This window comes from Oryza brachyantha, chromosome 1 (genome assembly GCF_000231095.2).
Source record: "Oryza brachyantha chromosome 1, ObraRS2, whole genome shotgun sequence".
Classification (NCBI taxonomy): domain Eukaryota; kingdom Viridiplantae; phylum Streptophyta; class Magnoliopsida; order Poales; family Poaceae; genus Oryza; species Oryza brachyantha.
In genome coordinates this window covers 6,049,429-6,070,701 of record NC_023163.2, presented here as the reverse complement: position 1 = coordinate 6,070,701, position 21,273 = coordinate 6,049,429, and the positions used below count along the sequence as shown (strand labels likewise).

The 21,273-nt window shown below is 40.7% G+C and overlaps 2 protein-coding genes and 1 non-coding gene across 3 annotated transcripts; 2 read left to right on the top strand and 1 right to left on the bottom strand.

Annotated features, from left to right (window-relative positions):
• TRNAI-UAU lies at positions 1-74 on the top strand. Its single transcript has one exon. It is a non-coding gene; the product is annotated as a tRNA-Ile (tRNA).
• A 2,826-nt stretch (positions 75-2,900) lies between these two features.
• On the top strand, positions 2,901-7,113 carry LOC102712301. Its single transcript, XM_006643916.3, has 12 exons — positions 2,901-3,071; positions 3,616-3,799; positions 3,910-3,972; positions 4,069-4,171; positions 4,338-4,442; positions 4,525-4,598; positions 4,674-4,800; positions 4,998-5,061; positions 5,673-5,864; positions 6,233-6,353; positions 6,453-6,677; positions 6,761-7,113. Exons 1-12 carry the CDS (start codon positions 3,001-3,003, stop codon positions 6,839-6,841), a joined length of 1,410 nt encoding a protein of 469 aa, XP_006643979.1. The 5' UTR covers positions 2,901-3,000; the 3' UTR covers positions 6,842-7,113.
• A 672-nt stretch (positions 7,114-7,785) lies between these two features.
• On the bottom strand, positions 7,786-9,622 carry LOC102712021. Its single transcript, XM_006643915.3, has 2 exons — positions 8,889-9,622; positions 7,786-8,774 (listed from the first exon to the last, which is right to left on the bottom strand). The coding sequence occupies exons 1-2, from the start codon at positions 9,495-9,497 to the stop codon at positions 8,259-8,261; spliced, it is 1,125 nt and encodes a 374-aa protein (XP_006643978.1). The 5' UTR covers positions 9,498-9,622; the 3' UTR covers positions 7,786-8,258.
• Between the last annotated feature and the right edge of the window lie 11,651 nt (positions 9,623-21,273).

The window sequence follows — 21,273 nt, the reverse complement described above, 5'->3', positions numbered from 1 at the left end:
GGTCCCGTAGCTCAGTTGGTTAGAGCGTTGGTCTTATGAGCCGAAGGTCGCGGGTTCGAGCCCCGCCGGGACCAAATTTTGCACAAATTTGTATTTTCAGATTGGAGTATATTTTTGCTGAAATTTTATGTAGATTTGTATAATCAGATTGGACCGATTTTTGCTGAAATTTTACGTATATTTGTATTTTCAGATTGGAGCATATTTTTGCTGAAATTTTATGTAGATTTGTATAATCAGATTGGATCGGTTTTTGCTGAAATTTCGTGTATATTTGTGTAACTAGATTTGATTGAAATATGCAATGCAAATTATAAACATCCCTATAGAGTAACTTATTTCTATTCCTTATGCTACATCGGTGTATACACGGCGTAGAAATAAAAATGGAACCTACTACTAGCTAACAAGTGATACATTTTTTTTCCAAACTGTATAATCAGATTTGGAGGAAAATATGTAATGCAAATTATAAACATCTATAGACCGATGGTAGCTCGGGTGATAACCAGAGGCAGATTTGGCATGGGGGCGGCGGAGGCTTGAGCCCCCGCTACTCCCGTTTAAGCTATTAGAGCCCCCACGAAGACCCCCTAAAATTTATGACAAAGATTAATAGAGGGCTGAAACTTTATCTAACTTGTTCAGACTCCCTTAATATCATTGGCTAGATCAGTCACCGGTGACAATGCACCTTGTTGTGAAACTTTAACCACACAGGTCTAAGTCTCACACACTCGTCTTTTCGCTAATGTTTATTCCTATAAACTGGAATTTGATTTTTTGACCTAAAATTAAGAGTTAATTTTGGAGGTTTCTATCATAGTTTTTTTTAGCCTTTGCTTTAAGATCGCTAATTAAGAACATGTATATAAAAGTTTTATTGACAATTTTTTTTTCGTTTATAAATATGCCGTTTCACTTTTTTCCTAGAAAAACCGAAACAATCACCTTGTTGAACTTGATATGGGTAGTTCCATTTACGATAAATTATTGGACTAAGTACAACTTAGCTAGTGGTGGGAACTTATCCACCCAAATTGAAGTTATAACCTAATATGGGTGCTTGCATTTATGACTAACTATTTTTCTAGTGGTTGGCGACGTATGTGTCCACGGTGACTTCGTCAATATTTAGATATTTCTAGTCTATGAATGTTCCTACAGTGATAAACAGGGGTAGAACCAAAAAATCTAAAAGAGTATGGCTAAGCTAATGTAGTATTAACTATTTTTAAAATTTATATGGTAATTTTACATAATCTTAAAGGAGATGATGGACCTAGGCCTAAGTCTGCCCCTGGTGATAAAGTTGGTGTGTTTATAGGGATAAGTATGTCATATTATAAGCGTATGTTTTTTTAATGTGTTTCGCTTAAAAATATTCGCATCCGTATAAAATAACTTAGGATATATGCAATTCTAAAATAGAACCTACTCCTAGCTAACAAGTGATCCTTCTTATGTGCTCAATTTCTAAACTTGATAATGTATTTGTGCTTACTACTAATTATAATTATTCTTCCGATAGCAGTGACAGGCACGTTTATGGTGAATTTATCAATACCCGGATATGTCAGTTCAATCTTTAAATGTGCTCATAGTGATATAGTGTATGTGTATTCATATGTATAAGGCGTAGTGCTAAAAGCTTATGCATTTACGAGGTGTTTCGCAGAAAAAAAAATATACACATTAGTGTAAAAATAACTTATTTTTCTCTTCGAATGCTACATCGGTTGATCGTATGCAGGCAGATACAACCACGGGTCATCTTTTCACTTTCTAAAAAAACAACATATTTACAAGCAAAAAATACGAATAAAACTTTTATATACGTATTCATAGTGATTTAAAAGACCATCCATCACGGACCCCCGCCATCAGATCCACCCTAGGTGAGCTTTAGGCCGCCGCCGCCGCGCTGCCACCATGGGCGTGCCTTGAACTCCTATCGAGCTCGATTGACTTCTGCCCACCATTGTCTCGTGTAGATTGTATTGCCGCTAGAAACACAGTGGCCAGCCCGCCACGGTTCCCTGGCCGAGCAATGCAGCCATCAATCTATGGCACGTCACCTATGAACCCAACTCTCATCTATCTATCTCCACAAACCACAGGGGAGAGGAGAGATGAGATAGGAGATGGTGAGGAAGAGAGGAGAAGATGGAGGAAGACGGTAAGATCGCCACTTACATGTAGGTGCTAGATAGGTCCCAATAATACTTCTTTTATTTTGTTTTATTTTTGTTAATCACGGTGCCATACTAATCGAAACCATCCTTAATACTAGCGAGAGACTTGATTTGCATTGGATAAAGACAGGAGAGGAGCTAGAAAATCAGTTCACCGGGGTCAGAATACACTATTACTGTCATCTTAGCTACCTAACCAATATAACAATAGATTTCGTAAGAAGTATCCTGACCCTGACGGTTGACTGTAGCTCCGCCCCTGGTTTAAGAAGATGAGGGGATGTTCTGTAACTAGTTTTGCTATTGAGAAATGAGAATGAAACTCGACCATAGTCAAGGTTAAATGCATCTTTTCCATAAGAAAACCTACGAGTGAAAGGTCCAAATTACGTTCCTCGATTTTTGGTTGAGTTTCATTTGTCTCCCTCAACCACAAAACAAGATATATAACATCTCTCAATTATCAAAAAATGAGCCAATGCCATTGGTTCTTTCGTAGCCCCATTTAATCGTTAAAACTTTTAGTTTAAAAATCTATAAAATTTTTAGTTAGACAAAATAGTTATGCCCACTAACACCTCTACGTGAGCTTTGCCTCCAAATACTGGGCCTCTTCCTAGAATGGGCCGAGTGGGCTGCGGGCACTGGACAGCCACGAAATGGTAGAAAAATGGGCGAGCACGGCGCCGCCCTTCACCTCCGCCGGCAACACCGACGGGTTGCGGCGAGTGCGAGCGCGAGGTGCCCGGACTAGCCAAACCCTCCCGCCTTGCGCGCGAGGGAGGAACCGCCGGCGGGGGTGGATATGGTGCTGGACGAGCCCCTCGACTTCGAGAAGGAGGATCCCCTCCTCGCCACCACGCGCCCCGCCAAGAGGTGAGGTGCACCCCCCCCCTCCCTACGGCCTAGCCGGACCTCCCCCCCCCCCCCCCCCCCCCCCATGAAATCCGTCCCCGTTCTACCCCGGCTTCTGTTTCGGCGCGTGATTTGTGCGCGGCGGGGTTGGGGTGGGTGCCAAGTCTCGAGTTTCGTTTTTGGGCAGTTGCGCCCGGCGCATATGGTGGGGTTTCGAGTAACCGGGAAGTGTGAGTTCGCTGGCTGCGGAGTTCCCGTCGCCTGATTTTCTAGGTGGTTTTTGGGGATAAAGGGGAGCTGCAATGCCCTTGCTTCGACAGGTTATTGCCGATCGATCGATCGAATTTGATGTTTGGTGGGATCGAACTAGTAGCCTAGCGCTCAGTCGATGATTTCGTGGTGTTTGTGGAAAACTCGTTTGATGAATGGTTAGCTGAAAAATATGTTACCTTTGCAATCATTTGTCCACAAGGTGTGTAAATGTGTTAATAACAGCTTGGTGCAGAAGGCACTACGGGCATTTTAATAATTTATCAAACTTACCTGCTTTCCGTTTTCTTTGCAGGAAGAAGGCTATTGGGTTGGATGATCTTTTAGTAGATTTCTTTGCAACTGGCAAGGATGAGCTTAAAGCTGCAGGTGTTAAGTCCAAACATGGAACCAAAGGATATAATTCAGATGATGAAGACAATAAAGTGACCGAGAAGGAGATTAAGTTTTGCAAATTTGTTGAGGAGTATGAGGAGCAGGTAGTTGTTAAACAAACATCTGTTTTGGAAAACTTAACAAACATCTGTTTTGGAAAACTTGTTCATTTTCTATGTATGTCCCTGTTTCTAATATATTGTTTAATCTACAGTCAAAAGAGATGGATGCTGGTGATGATGTGCCCCAATGGGGTCAGAGAATTTTCAGTTATCAGGTCAAATGACTACATTTATTCAATTAATGTTGATTGCACCAGCTAGGCATTTTTTACTTTTTAAAACTAAAATACCCTTATGAACTGTGCCTGCAGAAATCCCCTCCCGTTCTTAGTGCCACAGAAGTTGAAAAATGTCAACTTCTACAATCATTTTCTTCCGATGATCATTTAGGCTTTGATCTAAACATTGAACAAGGTTAGTTCTGTTATGAGAGTGTAAAGCTCTGACTTACCCAAAAAAAATGATATTATTTGACTCATCTGTGTCTACTTCAGCTTTCCTTTTTTCTCACACTGTGCCGCTATGGTGTAATATTCTTATTTTTATCTGTTTCAACATTTCGTCATTGCCATTTGTGTAGGAGAAGGGTTTCTAGAAGGCTTGTTGGTGGATGGATGGCTTTTTAAGTTGGTCCTCTTACACAGCTCTGTTGAAGACTCTATAGCATTGTGGATACTAACCAAGTGTAAGAATTTATATATATGTTTTTTCCACATTAATTGTTGAATTATATCATACTATATATACTTAACGCCACTAGCTACCAGTGTTGTACTCATCAAATGAGAAGCTGCGAGTTGCTGCATCTGACTTTTGGGACAGTATTCTTTCCCTAAATGAGGTAACATATTTATAAATATATGTTTTGTGTTCTACATTTGAATGCTCTGTACAATTTTTTTTAATTTTATTATAGGCTGATAAACTATTGGTCGACATTGGACATTTTCCAAGCTACTCAGTTCTAAAGAGTGCTGTAATCACCTATGGATTTATATTTGATAACCAGACTAAAGTTTCCACCTCTGAAGATGTGATTGCAGGTTAGTTCCATACAAACTGTTCTTCCTTTATTAAACAGCTGCCATTTATTTACAGTGCATTCAATTTTTAAGTCAATAGTTTAGCCTCATGATCATGAACATCCCTGAAAATTTCATGCTTATATTGTTATTTGTGAATTAGTTCCCATCAGTTTGAAAATTCGAAAATTAAGCTTTTCCTACTTGTTATACTTCAGATGATGGCCCACCTCAAAACATCATTGAATGGTTAAAGATTATATCTGCTTGCTGCAAAATCAGGTAACTGGAAGCTTCTGATTTTCTAAAGATATGCCACTCAGATTACATTGTATTGGATGTCTCTGCTTATGTTTCACTCACAAAATCTAAAACAAAAACAATATTATCATATTAACAATTTAACATCAGGTTACCTCTGTAACTTCGTATCTCCTTGTAAGTTTCAATGCAAGTTATTTTTGTGCTATAAGTTCTCGAGTCTTGGCTACAGCAAAATACATAGTATAAATGTGTGTGATTACTTATTCACCTAATAGTTATATTATGACTGGATGTTTCTAGTTCTGTTTGGAATACTGATGTCTCCCAACATGATGCAAATTCCTGCCCAGATCTTTATTGTCACCATATTTTGCCATGATAAATTGTTGTACTGTTACTCTAGGGACATTTTAAGTTCATGTTTCTGTCCTGTTTTGATGTTCAGACTTACTGAGGCTTTATTTTTGCACTATTTGTGATAACGATGTTTTTTTTTATGGTGATATTTGTTGTATCTATTCATTTAATCCTTCTAAAATATTGTGTTGTTAACCAGTATTTGAATAGTTCCACTATTCTTTCTGTACCAAGTTAACTCCATTTAAGTATATAATTTGTTTAATTTACAGAAAAGTGCATTCTATCTTCTCATCTTCTGAGGCAGAAGAACTCCTTGTTATTGTTATTTCCTTCCTCTTGGACCGACGACTTGAAGGCCTGCTGCTTACTGTGGGAGACTGTCTAAGTTCACTTATCTTGTACTTCGATACAAATGAATGGGAACATAGCTGTGTAACTGTGGCTCAGTCCATTGCTCAAAGGTGAAAATTTTAAGAGATGTCTTACTTTCAAGATAAAAATCATATTGTTAATTTGTAACCCTTATATTTTCATGATAATATACTGATTGCAGCAGTTGAACAAGTGCTGGAGTAATTATGGGTGAATGCATTAGTTGAATAATAGATATTGACTAGGATGCAATGACCCTTTCTCAACAAGCTATGTCGGAATGAATATTGTTAGTGCAGTTTGCTCTATATTGAGGACTTCAGCATCTTTACAACTCTTTACATCTCTTATAAAGTTTCATGTACATTATCAACTCATGGTTTATTGTTAAAGAATAGCTCACATGGCTTTTGCTTATGATATTTACCTATCTGAAGTCAACTTCATATCATTTCAGAGTCACATTGGACCTTAATTGTTTAAGGATTGTTGACTGCATTACTGGGACTAATTGCCGTAGCAAATTTTTAAGGAGCCAGCTGGCCCTACAATTCCTGAAGATTAGCTTTGGCCTTAAGGTAAGCATGGTTGATGAGCATGCCTTGATAATATGAACCGCCTTTTGGCAACTGCAGTGACTATGTTTTCCCTTAAATTCTTATGTTCTTCATATCCAGGTGGCAAATGTGGAGAAGATTTTGAAGTCAGTCACGTCCATAAATGTGAAGGATAAAGAATGCAACTTTTTCAGTCTGTACTTATACCTAGTTTTGATGGATAACTTACTCTTCTCAAGTGACGCCTTCAGAGATAAGCATACCATCATTAATTCTTGGCGTAATTTTCTGCGGAATTGTTCAACCCAAATAGGATGCACAGACTGGAGATTATATGCTTCAAAGGTACCAAAACATTGTATTCTGCGAGTTGATTTTATCCTTTTCTTCCTCATGGTTATAACCAGATGACATATTGTTTCACCCAGGTCCGGAACAAGGCCTCTTATCTCCTGCAAGGTGCAATATTAAAAAGATTTTCTGGCAGCGTTAGCCTACCCATTCAGTAATCTGAACTTCTTGAGATGATGCTGCTGACAGTATCTATACTTAAACTACTAGCCCTAAAAAAATGCATGGCAGATTGGCAGGGCAAACTTTCAGGTGCCACCTTTAGGAGATTGTAGGCCATCTTTTGTAGACCGGGCAAAATGCCGGCAACTTTGTTTACGGTATCATGGCTGACAGCACATTTGGCCCATGTATAGCTAGTTACAATGTGAAGCCTGTCAAGATTTTGAGACACTTGAAGCTGATTACCCTCTCCGGTGAGGATTTACCATCCGGTAAGGACCGTCCGTGTGGCTTTATCAGATAGACCTCGACTGATCGCTGCAAATTGTCACATCTTTGAAACATGGAATTTACCAAATGTTAACTAGTCATTTTTTTTAATTTTTTTCTCTAAAAAATATCAACTAGTCATATATCTACCAAATATTATAAACTTTCGATGAATCTTTGTTACAGGCCATATACTATCGTTAAACTAGTATTACAAAGTCCTGGTTTGGCTGAACAGATCTGAGCTGTCAGTTTTTCCCCCTTCAATTAAATGGCTCGTATCTCAATGAGTCCATGTTACGTTCTGCTGCAGCTGGTGCTATGCTACCATAGCACAAAAATATATGGCGAGTCGGCCGCAATCGGTGCCGGTTCGAGCTGCTAGATCATATTCACATCTGACACCTGATTATGCATATGCTGTTTCTCATTGGATCTCTCGTGTTATCGGCGCCGAACTGTCCAGATTCCAAACATTGTTTTTGGACCTGCCTGCTGGTAGCCAGAAACCGGCACATGGGATTGGCCTTGGCCTTGGCCGGACAGCCAGGTACGCGTCGCATTGCCCTCCTGCTATGTTAGTATCAGCCAAAAACTCCTGATCAATGGTCAGTAACAGCACCATTTTCAGTTGCATCATTGTGTTCCGGATCCCTCAAATGACCTAGAGTTTTGCTACATCGGCAGTAACATGGATATAATTTATTTTTTTTGGTCGAGATTATACATGGTAGCAGTGGTTCCATTTGGCTGCACTTGGAAACCTCTGAATTCTGCAACAGTTCCTTACTGGACGTGTTGTACGTTCCCTCTGGAATTTTTTTGCGAGAATTCGTGAGTTCCAAATGGAGCCCTTAAACATTATTGTAGGTTCTTTCAGTTGAGTATATAACAAAAGAATAGAGCGGTTGCCGCCATATTATTCATAGATTGATGATCAATCAAAGATTCAAAAGAGGAGAAAAAAAGAAGAAAAAAAGAGCAGTGAACAGCTACCTAGATGGTGTATCATTCTCTTGGAAATTTTTGTAGGCGAAAGTAACAAAACTCAACTACTGGAGTGGTAGTAGTATCATCGAGTTTGCTTCGTCTTCGTGTAGCTCGTGTGCTCGTGTCCGGTCGACGCGATGTATCGATCCATGGTTAACATTCTTGTCGGACGTTGCACGCGACGGCCTGCGCCCACATCCGTATCTGGTCCTTCATCTCCGCCGCCGACCTCGCGTCCGACTGCTGCAGCCTTAACGCCGCCGCCGTCGCCGCCGGCCGGCGCACGTGGTACCACGCCTCCGACAGGTACGGCCGCCGCACGGTGCCGTTGTCGCTGCCGGTTGCGGCGGCGGCGGTCGTGTTTGCGTCGTCGTTGTCGACGTCGCTGGCGGAGCCGGAGCCGGAGGGTGTCTTGGACTTGCCGCGGAGGCCCGGGAGGACGTCGGCGAGCCTCTCGCGAAGCTCCTCCTGGTCGAACACGAAGCCCAGGTCCCTGAACCCCTGCACCTCGATCGACTCCAGGTCGCTCGAGCTCTCCCATCTCTTGTCTTGGAGCAGGCTCTGGTGCCGGACGAGCGGCTGCTGGTTCGAGCTGAACGACCGCAGTTCTCGCCGCGGTGGCTGCCTCCGGTCCCCGCCGCCTCCCGACGTTCTCGGTGTCCGATCAGCCTGCAGAGAATCAGTTAAGCTCGATCGCCCAAGCCTAGCTCGTGCTCGATCGCCAAAGCCTAGCTCGTGCTCGATCGCCATGGCGGCCAACCAATGGTGATTGGGCGTGCGTACCTTGGTCGGCGTGTGCGAGCGGCAGTGCCTCTCCATCGTGCTGTGCGCGTGCCTGAGCCTGGACATGCCCGGCGTCGTGGACCCGGTGGCCGCCGCCGCCGCCTCCCCGCGGCGGCCACCGTCGTCGCGCCCCGTCGCGGACGACGTGATCGGCATCGACGGCGCCCGCCGCAGCGCCGACCTGACGCCCTCCTCAGCGATCCTGGTGCGGAGCACGCCCTCGTATATCGAGCTCCAGTTCAGGTCGTCGTCCTCCGCATCCGCTTCCTGACAACCACCGCCGCCCGCCGCCTCGACAACCTCCTCGTCCTTGGACATCTCCATCCCGACGCGGGGTGACGGGAGCGACGGCGTCCGGAGTAGCCTCCGGCACCCGGACGCGTAGAACCTCGACGTCCCCGTCGGCTGCTCAGCGCCTTCCTTCCCACCGCCCTGCCCCTTTCCCGGCCGCCCACCACTCACCGTCGACGACGGCGACCTGGGCAGCATCGGCGGCCGCCCCCCGCCGCCATCCCTCCCGGCGTTCCTCCCCAGCGTGTTGCTAAAGAACCAGCACTCATCCAGCAGCTCCAGCGCCGGTGTCCCCTCGCCACGCCCCGTCAAGCTCATGCCTGCGTGGCCGGCCGCCGGCGATCCGGATTGGCCTCAGGCCGGGCCGGGCTGAGCTGGGCTGCTCGGACAGTGGAGGGATCGAGTCGTCGAGCAGAGGAGCGATGTGAGGGGACGCCGGGCCGCTGCTCTCTTGTCCGCTTTCTCGCCGGAGCGCGCGCTCTGGTTTTGTTGCGCGGCGCGACGCGACTGGAGGGGAGGGGAGAAAGGTGGGCCCGGGTTGCGGCGGTGGGCCAGCCACATGCATCGCATGATTCGTCGTCTCATTACTCGCGCAAATGATTGATTGGGTCAGTAATTGATTAGTTTGATACCACTACTCTATAGCAGTAGCCAATGCTAATAATTTAATTTCGTTGCTTTGCAAAAAACATTTAATTTCGTTTTCTTCCAGTTAGCTCCATCTCGTGTGGTGGACTGGTGGTAGTATTAGGGTTGATTGTTTGTTTTTGGTATGATATTTTTTTCCTACAACAAGCCAAACGGTATATTTAAAAATAAAAAAATAATTGATGAATGAAAATTTTATATATGTATTATTAGCGATCTCAAAGCTAAGGTTGGATAGTAAAGTTTAGTGAAAAAACTCTAAAATCAATCCAAATTTAAGGTTAAAAAAGTTAAATTTTAGAAAAACAAAAAAAAAGGTTTTAGCGTGTAGTTCCACATCAGATGACGTGACACATGTGATCGTTATTCATTGATTGATTGCTGAATAACGTGAGGTTACTTCGGCGAGAAGAACAGCATCCAGTACTACTGGCGTAGCAACGGAGAAATTCTCAGTGAAACAGATGCTAGGAATGTATGTTTCCCGAGACGTATGTGCCATTAATTTGTTTGTGGTCGATCAGGTTTGCAGGTAGCCAAAAATACATCGCGATCCATCACGTACGGTTTAATCTCCAGCTCGTTTGGTTAGCATCGCTAGAGAAGTCACCGTCTACTAGTAGATCGATGACCCGGCCGAATAATTCAGGAGGAATTCGTAGCGTGATCACTCGTGATAGCACACATACGCACATGTGTCACGACACCTAGGGTCTATTCGTTTTGTTAAGGAAAACCAAAGGATCCAAATACTACGGATTGAATTACTTTGAAAGTCATTCAGTTTATAGGAATGATCCATAAAAAAATTAAAGAAAATTTTTTCATCCTACAAGACATAGAGAGAAAACATAGAAAATTTTCATCCACTCAAATCTTTTGAAAAAAAATCCTATAGATTGATGTTACCATGTATTTCTATTTCTTCACTTTTTTTATTGCTTTAGGTTGAAATCCTCCGAACCAACGGTTGGTATATTACAACGTCAACTAGCAGTATTGCACTATATACGTAGTAAACTGATAGGAAAATTTTGATTAAAAAAAACACACGGTCGTGTTGATCAAACCAATCATGCTTACCGTCGGTTGGTTGGCTGGCCTGGCTACCCCGGCCAGCACGGTGATGTGTTGGTCGCCGATTTATTTTGTGGCTTCTTCTTTTTTTGTGGTGGACGAGCTGCAAATTGAACCCAAACTCAAGCTGAACTCGTGGAAGTTGTGGCTTTGTGTGTCGTGTGTGGCGCATGTAGGTGGCTAGCTATAGCTCAGCGCGAGAGACGGGCATGTGGGGGAGAGCTGGCTTTCCATGTGCTGTGGGCTCCATATGGAAAAAGAAATTCCAACTCATATCTTTTTCTTCCGTTTATACTTATAATTATGAGCTAGAATTTAAATTTTTAACTTGTAAATTTAAATTTGATTTTAGAAGGTTTTCATCATAGTTTATTGTTTAGATTCTGTTTTCGTTATATAAAAATTTTATTTATATATTACTTTTTATTTATAAATATTTTTTCTTCAAAAAGCGAAACAATGGCTACCTTGCGTTAGAACTGATTGATTGGGGTGTTATGGATCGAAGCCGTTTTGGGTGGATTGGGCCACATGCCCATTTGCCCACAGGATGACCGTGGGATCTGAACGGCGGGATATCCGCGGGCGATAGCTGGTACTGCGATCCAGTCATCCGGAGATTTGTGGACAGCTAGTACTATCACTAGGGTCTACTCTAGGGTCAGTCACATAGACATAGGTACAATAGTAGGGTTCATGCTCCACATTGGGCGGTCTTGTTTTCTTCTGTTTAGGGAACCTCTTCTCCGCTAAACTTTGTATCCATGCTCCAATAAAGAAATTTAAAGGTTTTTTTTAAGGGGATTCTAAAGGATTTACTATCACGCTCGAATAAAATGGAAACAAATAAATAAATTTCCGAGTTTTCTTTATCTAAATTTTTTTGATATATAGAGTTGTAAAGAATATGTTCTAATGTCATTTATTTAAGCATTGCATTTGGGCGATGAAAATGGTGAGAAAAGGTTGGAAACAATATTATTATATTTTCAAAGCAGTAGAATTTTTTTATATTTATGAGTTCAACTATTTAGTGTCAGCTTTAATATAATGCTGAAAAATAGAAAAACTAAATTTTAGAAACAATAAAAATCGGTAAATATATTATTATTATTATATTTGTTTTCAAAATATACCGTTTGGTCGGGAAATTTCCATACCATTTTCTATCCCCATCTTTTTTGCTTTTGTTATGCTTATAAGCCAAAATGTAAGTTTTCAACCTTAAATTTGGAGTTGACTTTGGGATTTTTTAACGAAGTTTATTTTTCAACCTTGATTTTTAGATCGCTAGGAATATATATAAAATTTTTATTTATAAATTATTTTTTGTTAGTAAATATGCCGTGAATCACCTCCTCCCTCATCCCATTATTTACATTTGATTTAAAGGCATGTATAGTAAATTAGATTGATGTTCCACAAAATGTCTTCGAAGTTTTCAATTGGTAAAGGAGGTTGAAAGTTCTTCTTGTATTGTAAGCGTGAGCTCGGTACAACAAGGATTATGAGGGAAGGTTGTAGGCATATGAGGAAACATGTATTTTATGTGGGGACACTAGATAGTCATGACTAGTTGAAATAGTCGAGTGACATTGGGCACCTCCAATCGAAGGAGGTGCACGCAGGAGAAAAAAGAGTGAAGGCGCCACAGATTGGAGCAATAGTGTTAGGTTAAAATTTCTAAGCACTCGAGACTTACTTAGACAAATGGTGCCTAGATTTAAAAACTATTTTAGCTAGAACATTTAATGCTGCATGGTAGGGAAAGTTTTGAAAGAGTATTTTTTTTATCATATTAGAACATATCGTAGTCTAAGCTATATAAGATTAAGTATTGAAGCAGATTTGATCGACATCATCAACAAAGATGCTATAGAGGCAAATACATTGCATAGGGTGGGTAGGCAGGAAGCCTGAAATTTTGCGATAACCAGCTTGATCTCAGTGTGGATAGAACTCGATGCAAAGACAAACATAGACAAGCAGTGGATGTGGACACACTAATACATGTTCGTATGGCCGAAAGTGACTAGAGATATGAAGGTTTTCTTTGTGTCAATTATCTATAGGCTATGGAATACTTGCCTGTTAATAAACAGGTGAAGCTACCCGCAATAACAAGTCTTCATCTTCGTTGTGTTGCTTTGTTCTATTTTACATCCATATGAGTAGAGCCATATTCTGATTAGTTTATTATATTACATACGGACATAAAAAAATTAGCTTTAGAACACTCAAATTCTTAAGTCTTGTGAAAACTGACACGCTAACTATTTTGCAAAACATATGTAGGGGCTAAAACTATTAGCAACAAGTTTAAGTACTCCCTACGATTTTTTTAATTATAACTTTTTGATTTATGTTTGACCCTTCATCTTATTTAAAATTTTTGTTTAAATATGTAAAATTATAAATCATACTTAAACTTACTTTAGTACTAAATCAAATCATAACAAAATAATTAATCCTATAATTTTTTGAATAAGAAAAAGTTTAAATTTTTAACATTAAATTTAGAGTTGATTTTGAGGTTTTCTAGCGAAGTTTATTTCCAGCCTTGATATATATATATATACACACACACATAATTTCTATTCATAAATTATTTTTCATTTGTAAATATGTCATTTTACTTTTTCTATGAAAAACTAAACAATCATGTATATATATATATAAAAGTAAATAGTAGAATATACTATAATGTGAAAATGTGGTAATCCGGTACTAAATCATAAATAAATTGAACCACTGATAGCCTGACAACGTAGGCAGAACAAAGATCAGAAATCCATTAGTTTGACTTCTAATTTAAATCACAGTGACAGTGACTGATACGTAGATCCATGGATGATGAGGCTCACAACGAGTCACCCGTATCCCTCCGACTTGAGTTAGAGGACCTGCGTCGTCCAGTAGCTAGCCACTTACAAGGGAGTTGCACGCGTGCTTGCGTGCCCACGGACAAATTACAGGTCAACCTGGGCCGACGCACACTTTTCACCCAAAAAGGTCTCGATGCGGCATTGGTTCGACGACACACGAATTGGCGTGGGCTAGCTTTCTTATTTACGAGGCTTCCGGCTCAAGCTCAATCGGCGCGGTCCTCCACCCAACCCAAGCGTCGGCCGCACCGACGCGAGAGCCGCCGGCGCCGAGAGAGACGATCTTAAGAAGGCAAGGCACGGTGCTCGCTGCTCTCGTTGCCGATCGCGTCGCGGCGAGGCTCCCTCCGCGCGGGTGACGTACCTCTGGCTGACCTTGCCGCCGTGCCCTGGATGTATCAGTATTTCGGCCGGTTTGGCGACCGATCGATCTGCCGATCCAGCAGCCAGGCCAGATATTAGCCACATAGGTTCAGATAGTCAGATGTTCAGTACGGGGTTCATCCGCCACATTTTGCGTGGTCTGTGGTTTCATCATTTTTCTAGAGCACTAAACTTTGTCTATATCCATGCTCCAATAAAACTTTAAGAATGAGTTGTTAACGGAATCGTCATGATCTCTGTATCACTCAATTATAAATAACACAAAACAGTAAAATTTAGAAATTGTCTTAATTCAAGCGTGTGATATGAAAAAAAATGGGTGTCTCCTGCTGCCACAGTATACGAAAATCACACCGACAAATCGGCTCTCCCACACGTTTTAGTGTCTGTGCTCATGTCAACCTACCTCTTCTATCTCTACATTTTGTACCACAGTACATCATCCGTGTACACGAATGCTTTCCCTATACATATAAGTTGTTAGCAACTTTCAAACAATATTTTCTTCCTAACTGCTTATCTAACATATGATCTGATTTAACATTGTATTTTTTGTAATCAACTTATTATAATAAAATCTCATATGACTATATTATCTATACTATTATAAAATAAAAGATAGTGATGGTGGTAGTGGTGAGTCTGTCTACACCAATATCATTGTCAAGTGGTCCATTATATCAACACAACACATGTGTGAATGCTCTAACGACTATTTGTACTTACTAGCTATATAACTCAATTCTGTGAGTATGATAATTTCGTTTTTGTTTTTATAAGAATGATTTTTGTGTATTATTAAGACATAGAAGATCTTGTTTCGACCAATTAAAAATATTTTTTTCAAAAAGACTTAAATTTGCTATTTTTAGTAATCTGTTGCAACACATAAGCATTTAGCTAGTAATAGGATAACATTATACGTTTCTTAGTATTGGATTAAGACATTTCATTGGATACGTACTTTGATGTTGTGTTAACACCAAAATTTGGTAAATTCCCGTATTGGATTCGGATAAGGAAATGTGCAATCGCCGATAGAAATTTTATCCGAAAGAGTTCGAATCCGACAGAGAATCCTGAAGACCAAGGCTTGGCGACGTAATTTTTCTGTTAATTAGAGATAGTTAGGATTTTATTTTATCTCTAAGAGCTTAGAGTCTGATCGGGACTTGTGTGTGTTTTATCTAAGTAGGAGTTAGAGATAGAATCCGCATAGGAGTAGTTTATTATTTCTTTTTATCTATTAGGAGTCGTGTGTTGTGTTCGACATGGACTACTATCTACCCGAGGGTATAAATATGTGTCCCCCGGGTCATTGTAAATCATCTACCAATCAATTAGATCAACTTCTTTTGACGCATCATCACCCTCCTAACCGAGGTTTCAACTCCGGCAGAACTTGGCACCTGACGTGGGGCTGCATCGCTTCGATCTCCAGCGGAAGGGTAAGTCCAACGTTCCGCTGGCCCACGGTAATCGTTCAGCTAGATTAGAACTGTCTTGGTTTGGTCTGATCTTCTAATCTAGTTGTGTGATTGCTAGTTATCGTATCAGTTTTAACTTAGATCACTTTCGTGTTTTGAGTTGATCTGGTCGACCACTTTGGGCGATATATGTTGGTTTGATATTCACTATTTGACATATTCAATCAGTACTGTCTCGGTTAGGTCCGATCTAGTAGATTGCGTTTGTCAGATGGTTTATATTAGATTGATGTATTTTACTCATTGTTTTATCGGAGTACCAGCCGATAAGTTACCAGTCATCGGGCCATTGGCTTGATAGCAATCTAGATCTGTTTAGTATCTATCCTGACATTGCTAGGTTTAATCTTGAATTATCTCGGTTGGGTCCGATCTTCTATGATTATTCTTAGCAATTTGAGCTAGATATTTTACAGATCTTAGTTGTTTGTCCACTGTCTATAGCCGATGATTTGTGCCGATCTACATGCTTATCATATTTACATCAATAGAGCAACTGATTGCCTTACTGCATTGTTTTTATACCAATCGGCTTAATTTAGTTAGATCAGTAATTATTTATGTTGCATCGGCTTATGAGAATTACATGCAAATTGGTTTTAGCCGATCGTAATATATGATTCATTGTTTATTCCAAGTAATTCATCAGTTTATTTATTAGCCTTATCGATCTTCACGTTTCCTATAATCATATCGTGCTCGGTTGCATATTGTCTTGGTTAAGTCCAATCTCTGTACGTCTAGTTCGATTTGGTTATATTGGCTCGTTCGATCGACTAAGATTACTAAGTAACTTGGCGTATTATGTTGGTCTAATATTTAATTCAAGTTTATTTCTATCGTGTTTCGTGTTTCTAGCCGATCCAAGCTTTTTACAGCCGATCGTTTACCCTATCGGCTAACCCTTGCAACACTAATATCTGATCGGCTGGATATTTATTCACCTGTCAGCTCGATAGCCGATCGGCTTGTTTTATTATTAATCTTGTTAGTTGCAGGATCAAACTGACTGGCACGCCAGCGCATCATTCTAAGAATTTAGGCCATGCACTAGAACTGTCTAAGATTGACTCCCGAGCCTTCGTGTGTGACACGTCGGATCGCATTTTCAACGTCAACAATTTCATAGCCACTGGAGAAGAGGAAGAACCAAATATGCAATGGTACTATTTTTATGATTTTTTATGTTGTCGTCAATATTTTTCTTGAAGTTTGTACACTATAGCTCTTTCGGAAATTTTTATCCCAAATATCTCCTTATAAAAACTCTAACAAAAAATTGACCATTTGCTGAGTATTAATTTGTAAACAAATTTTTTACATATAGATCATTTTTAGATTTTTCTTTACAAATAGATCCTTGACGTGAATATCTTTAACGTCAACTTACTCCATGTCTTGGCTACTAAGGATAAGATTATTGGCGCCAGAAAAAGATACATTCTTGATTGAAGTATTTTTAGGAGTCGCCACCGCTAGGGGTAAGTTTTAGTATTCACCGCATCATCTAATACCCACGTAATCTAATACCGGTCTCAGAACTATCGAGTTACTAGCTTTGCACTTATTTTAAAGGTTGGAGAATCACTCTATTTACGTGGTTGCTGTTGAGAGACGTGAATAAAACTCAACTCAAAAAAAACTATCGACATTTTCTTTGAAGTAGCGCCACACGGAGAATTCCGTGTGAATCTAACTGGGCCGGCACGCCGCCCGCGCTCAATTCTCACCCAGGCCGGTTTGTCGCCCACGCGCGCGGGCCGGCGGTGTAAACTGGCAGCGCTTCTGCCGGGCCGGCCCGTTATGTGGTACACCTACGTGCATGTAAGCTCATGCTAGTTTGTCGATCGACTCCCTCCGCGACCAGACTGATCTTTTTCGCTTTCGCCTCTGCTTATAAACTAAAATTTTAGCTTTATTCTAATTATGAGTTTCTTTAACCGAATTTTATTTTAGTCATTAAGAATATGTATATAAATTCTTTTTATAAGTTATTTTTTATTTTTAAATATATCGTTTGACAATAGCTATACCGTGAGCAGTACGTACGTGCACTGTTCGGACTGTCGATTACGGCCGGTTCGCTGGATTTTTCCTTGCGCAGGGATGGATGGATCGATTTGTCTCGGTACGTACGGAAACTATGGCGGGATGAGCAGACTGCATGCAACATGTACGTAGCTGACCCGTGCTTGTATTTCTCACTTTGAAATGGATAAGATCTCCCATCTACATCTACTGAATGTACACGGTCACTAACGAAAAACACCTGGGTTTTATGATCACTCGTGAGTAAACCTGGATGAACTGTATGCTCGTTGGAGTGTGCTCGTTAGAGTGGTAACCACAAGCCGATCGATCTGGATCTAATCTGGTGAGGATTATGACATTTGGGCCAATCCGGGCGCTCCTTAATTTTGCTCTCCCTTGTTTGCACCGTCGACGCATTCCGCTGGTATCATTTGTTGATCAAGATAGCACCAAGTATTATTCTGTACAACGACAGTCCAGCATTAAAACAATACCGAGACCTTGTTCCTCGCCCAGGGCCCGTCTGCAAGTTGCTTGCAAGACCAGCCAATTTCTGTGAAACTACAGTGGCACATTGCTAAGAATCCTGTACAACACTCACGTACGAAACACATTGATATTCGTTTTCACTTTTTGAGGGATCATGTTGAGAAGGAAGATGTTGAATTGACATTTTTGGATACAAAATTGCAACTTGCTGATATTTTCACTAAACCATTGGATTCTTATCGCTTTGCCTTTTTTCGTGGAGAATTGAGAATAATTCATCCTTTTGGCATGGTTTGAGGGGGAGTTTTGCATCTCATGTTTTTATCAAGCAAAATATGACACTAAGAAAAATTGACAAATAGAGTTTTGTTTTATACATATGGTCTTTCATGTGCATGCTAGCAATACTATGAAGATTTATTTGTCTCTAGTATAGCTCATATGTATTCTAGTCTTTTTATGAAGCTTAGATATTGCTCTTAAGGGATATGAAGCATAACACTTAAATTATATACTTGAATTAAGAAATTATGCAATATTGATCTAGCATATAGTTTGATTTATAAATACTTGTATATATGCTTTATTGATTTGTTATTCCTCAAATAACTTTTAATTGCTCATTGTGCAAGAGAATAAAAAATCTATGAGAGAAAAAAATAAATACCGAATCCTTGGACAGACGAAGGACGTACCCGGAATAATTGAGAGAAAATATGAGCAAAAAGGCTCAAACAAAAAAAAAGTTAAAAATTCTCTTGATGATGTGCTAAGGCTATTTGAGAAAGAGTGATAAATACAATAGGTATATATGTCTAGTTTTTATTCTTTAATCTATGTGCTTGTGACAGTGTTGCATTATAAATTGTTTAAAATCATGAATTTTGATTGTTGAGTTGAACTTAATTGCATAATGTTTGGTTCATGGTTATACTTTAATACATGCTTGCTATATTATAGATGAGTTCATCTTCTTTTTATTGCAACACATGAACTGATATGCTATGTGTATGTTAAGCTCTTGAACATTAATAAACATAAATTCTACGCTTGATGAAATCATTGTCAAAACGGGGAGAAAGAGAGAGAAGCATGTTTTTTAAAGGGGGAAGTTTTTTTTTCAAAAGTGTTTTTGCTTTTTTGCTTTTAAAATTCTTGAGCATTTTTGCTTTTTGAAGTTGCTTCACAAAAACAACAAACAATTTTGAAGTGTTTGTCAATGTGTTCATCAAGGGGGAGATTATAATATCATGGAGTGATCTACATGTTTTGTGATGAATAATTGGCTTATAAATAAATAAATTTGGTTTGAAAACAGTTATGTGTTGGTGTCGGTGTGAGTAACTAATGTGGGTCAGATTGCGATATCTGTGCCCGGAAGCGGTTGGTTTGTCTCTATGTGTGCAGGTGACTTGAAGTCAATTGTGATCAATGGCTGGTAAGGACATGACTAGGTTCAGGAAGAAACCGAGGTCTGGATGGTCAGGATTGACCATGACTAGGTTCAGGGAGGAACCGAGGTCTGGATGGTCGAGATGTCATATGACATGGTTGGACTACAGTCGTGATTCTCGGAGATCAATATTGGTCAATGGCGGTAGGATCGTGACTAGGCTCAGGGAGGAGGTAAGGTCCGGACGATCGAGAATGTCGAGTGACGATATTAAATACGAGGTGACATATGATAGATGGATACCGTGTAGGGATGGATGTGTAACGGGGTTCATATGTTGTGCGTGCAAGCGTTCGTGTTCGCGAAGGAAAGAGAAAGAAATTTGAAGAGGTGTGTATGGTGCTACAGTACGGCGAGGTACCGTAGCATGCATATATGTGACCGTACTGTGGCGTGCAGTTCGTTGCTTCGGTTTGGAGGCTAGGCCGTGCACGTGTCACGTGGCTGGTTGGCTTGATCGGTTGTGTCCAGTACGTGTACGAGAGATCGATTGGTTCATGCATGGAGTCTGTACGTGCAACGTAGTATGTACTTAGTCGGGTATAGCACGGCTGGACTCCCCGTACGGAACGTACGTGGAAGGCAGTTGCGGCAAGGCAGTACCTGGACTCTATCCGGTGCGGCTGCTTACGTCGGTGAAGGAGTCCGATAAGAGTTTGAGATAGATTCAGACACGTATTATTCTTGTTATAAATAGGTATTAAGGGGTATGCTTCCGGTGTGTTTTTGTGAGATTTAGAATTAGAAAATTTGAGTTGAATAGTTGTTGATTCTAGATCAACAATTTTGAGAGGAGCGCTATTTATGCGCTTTGTAAATTCTAGTTGATGCAATAAAGTCAAGTTTATTCGATCTACGTCTTCGGCTTTCATCTACCAGTGATTTTCTGGATTCTGACGATCTGATCGGCGCTGGTGACTTTCTGAATTTCGACAATCTGATCGACGGTGTAGAAGCGACGTGATCTAGGAAGCGGTGGCACAGGAGCGAGGAGATCGATGTGTTCTTCGACAGAGGTAATCTTTAATTCTGCGAAAAATTTTGGGTTTTGGTTTTCCCGACGATTCACCCCCCTCTGGCAGGTTCGTGTCACGCCCAGAAATTCCTCACACGAATTTCTGAACTTAATTGTGTATTAAAATCCCTGTCCAGGACCAGCCAGGGTACACAAAAAGACAATGTTGATTATATAACCATCGTTCTTAGAAACAACTGAAAATAACACTTAATTTAACGAAAATGCAGCGGAAAGAAAGGTAGACTAGCTCCAGCGGGTACGGCTCCAGTCCACAGGCAAAGCTTCGACGGTAGACCAGCTCACTCCTGAGAGTCTTCTCCACCAGACTTAACTTCTAACTCTGAAGGGGGAAAATTGAGCAAGGCTGAGTATAAACCACCGTACTCAACAAGTAACACGGAAAAGAGGGTAATAAATGATGCATAGGGATTATCAAGGGCAGGCTAGGGTTAGTTGCAATAAAGCAGCGGTTAAACAAATAGCAGAGATTAAAATGAATAAAGATAACTGAATACATTAAAGGATAAGTAAATAACACTTGTAAAATACCACAACACTGTCCAACGTTATACCACGTTGCAACAGGCCCAACCACTACTCAACGTTACACCACGTTGCAGTA

Excerpts from the sequence above, each read along its gene's own strand:
- LOC102712301 (XM_006643916.3), top strand. The coding sequence starts at position 3,001 with ATGGTGCTGGACGAGCCCCTCGACTTCGAGAAGGAGGATCCCCTCCTC. Across the intron at positions 4,443-4,524 it reads ATTGTGGATACTAACCAAGT|TGTTGTACTCATCAAATGAG; the intron begins GTAAGAATTTAT and ends ACTAGCTACCAG. Across the intron at positions 6,354-6,452 it reads AGATTAGCTTTGGCCTTAAG|GTGGCAAATGTGGAGAAGAT; the intron begins GTAAGCATGGTT and ends CTTCATATCCAG.
- LOC102712021 (XM_006643915.3), bottom strand. The coding sequence starts at position 9,497 with ATGAGCTTGACGGGGCGTGGCGAGGGGACACCGGCGCTGGAGCTGCTG. Across the intron at positions 8,775-8,888 it reads GCTCGCACACGCCGACCAAG|GCTGATCGGACACCGAGAAC; the intron begins GTACGCACGCCC and ends GATTCTCTGCAG.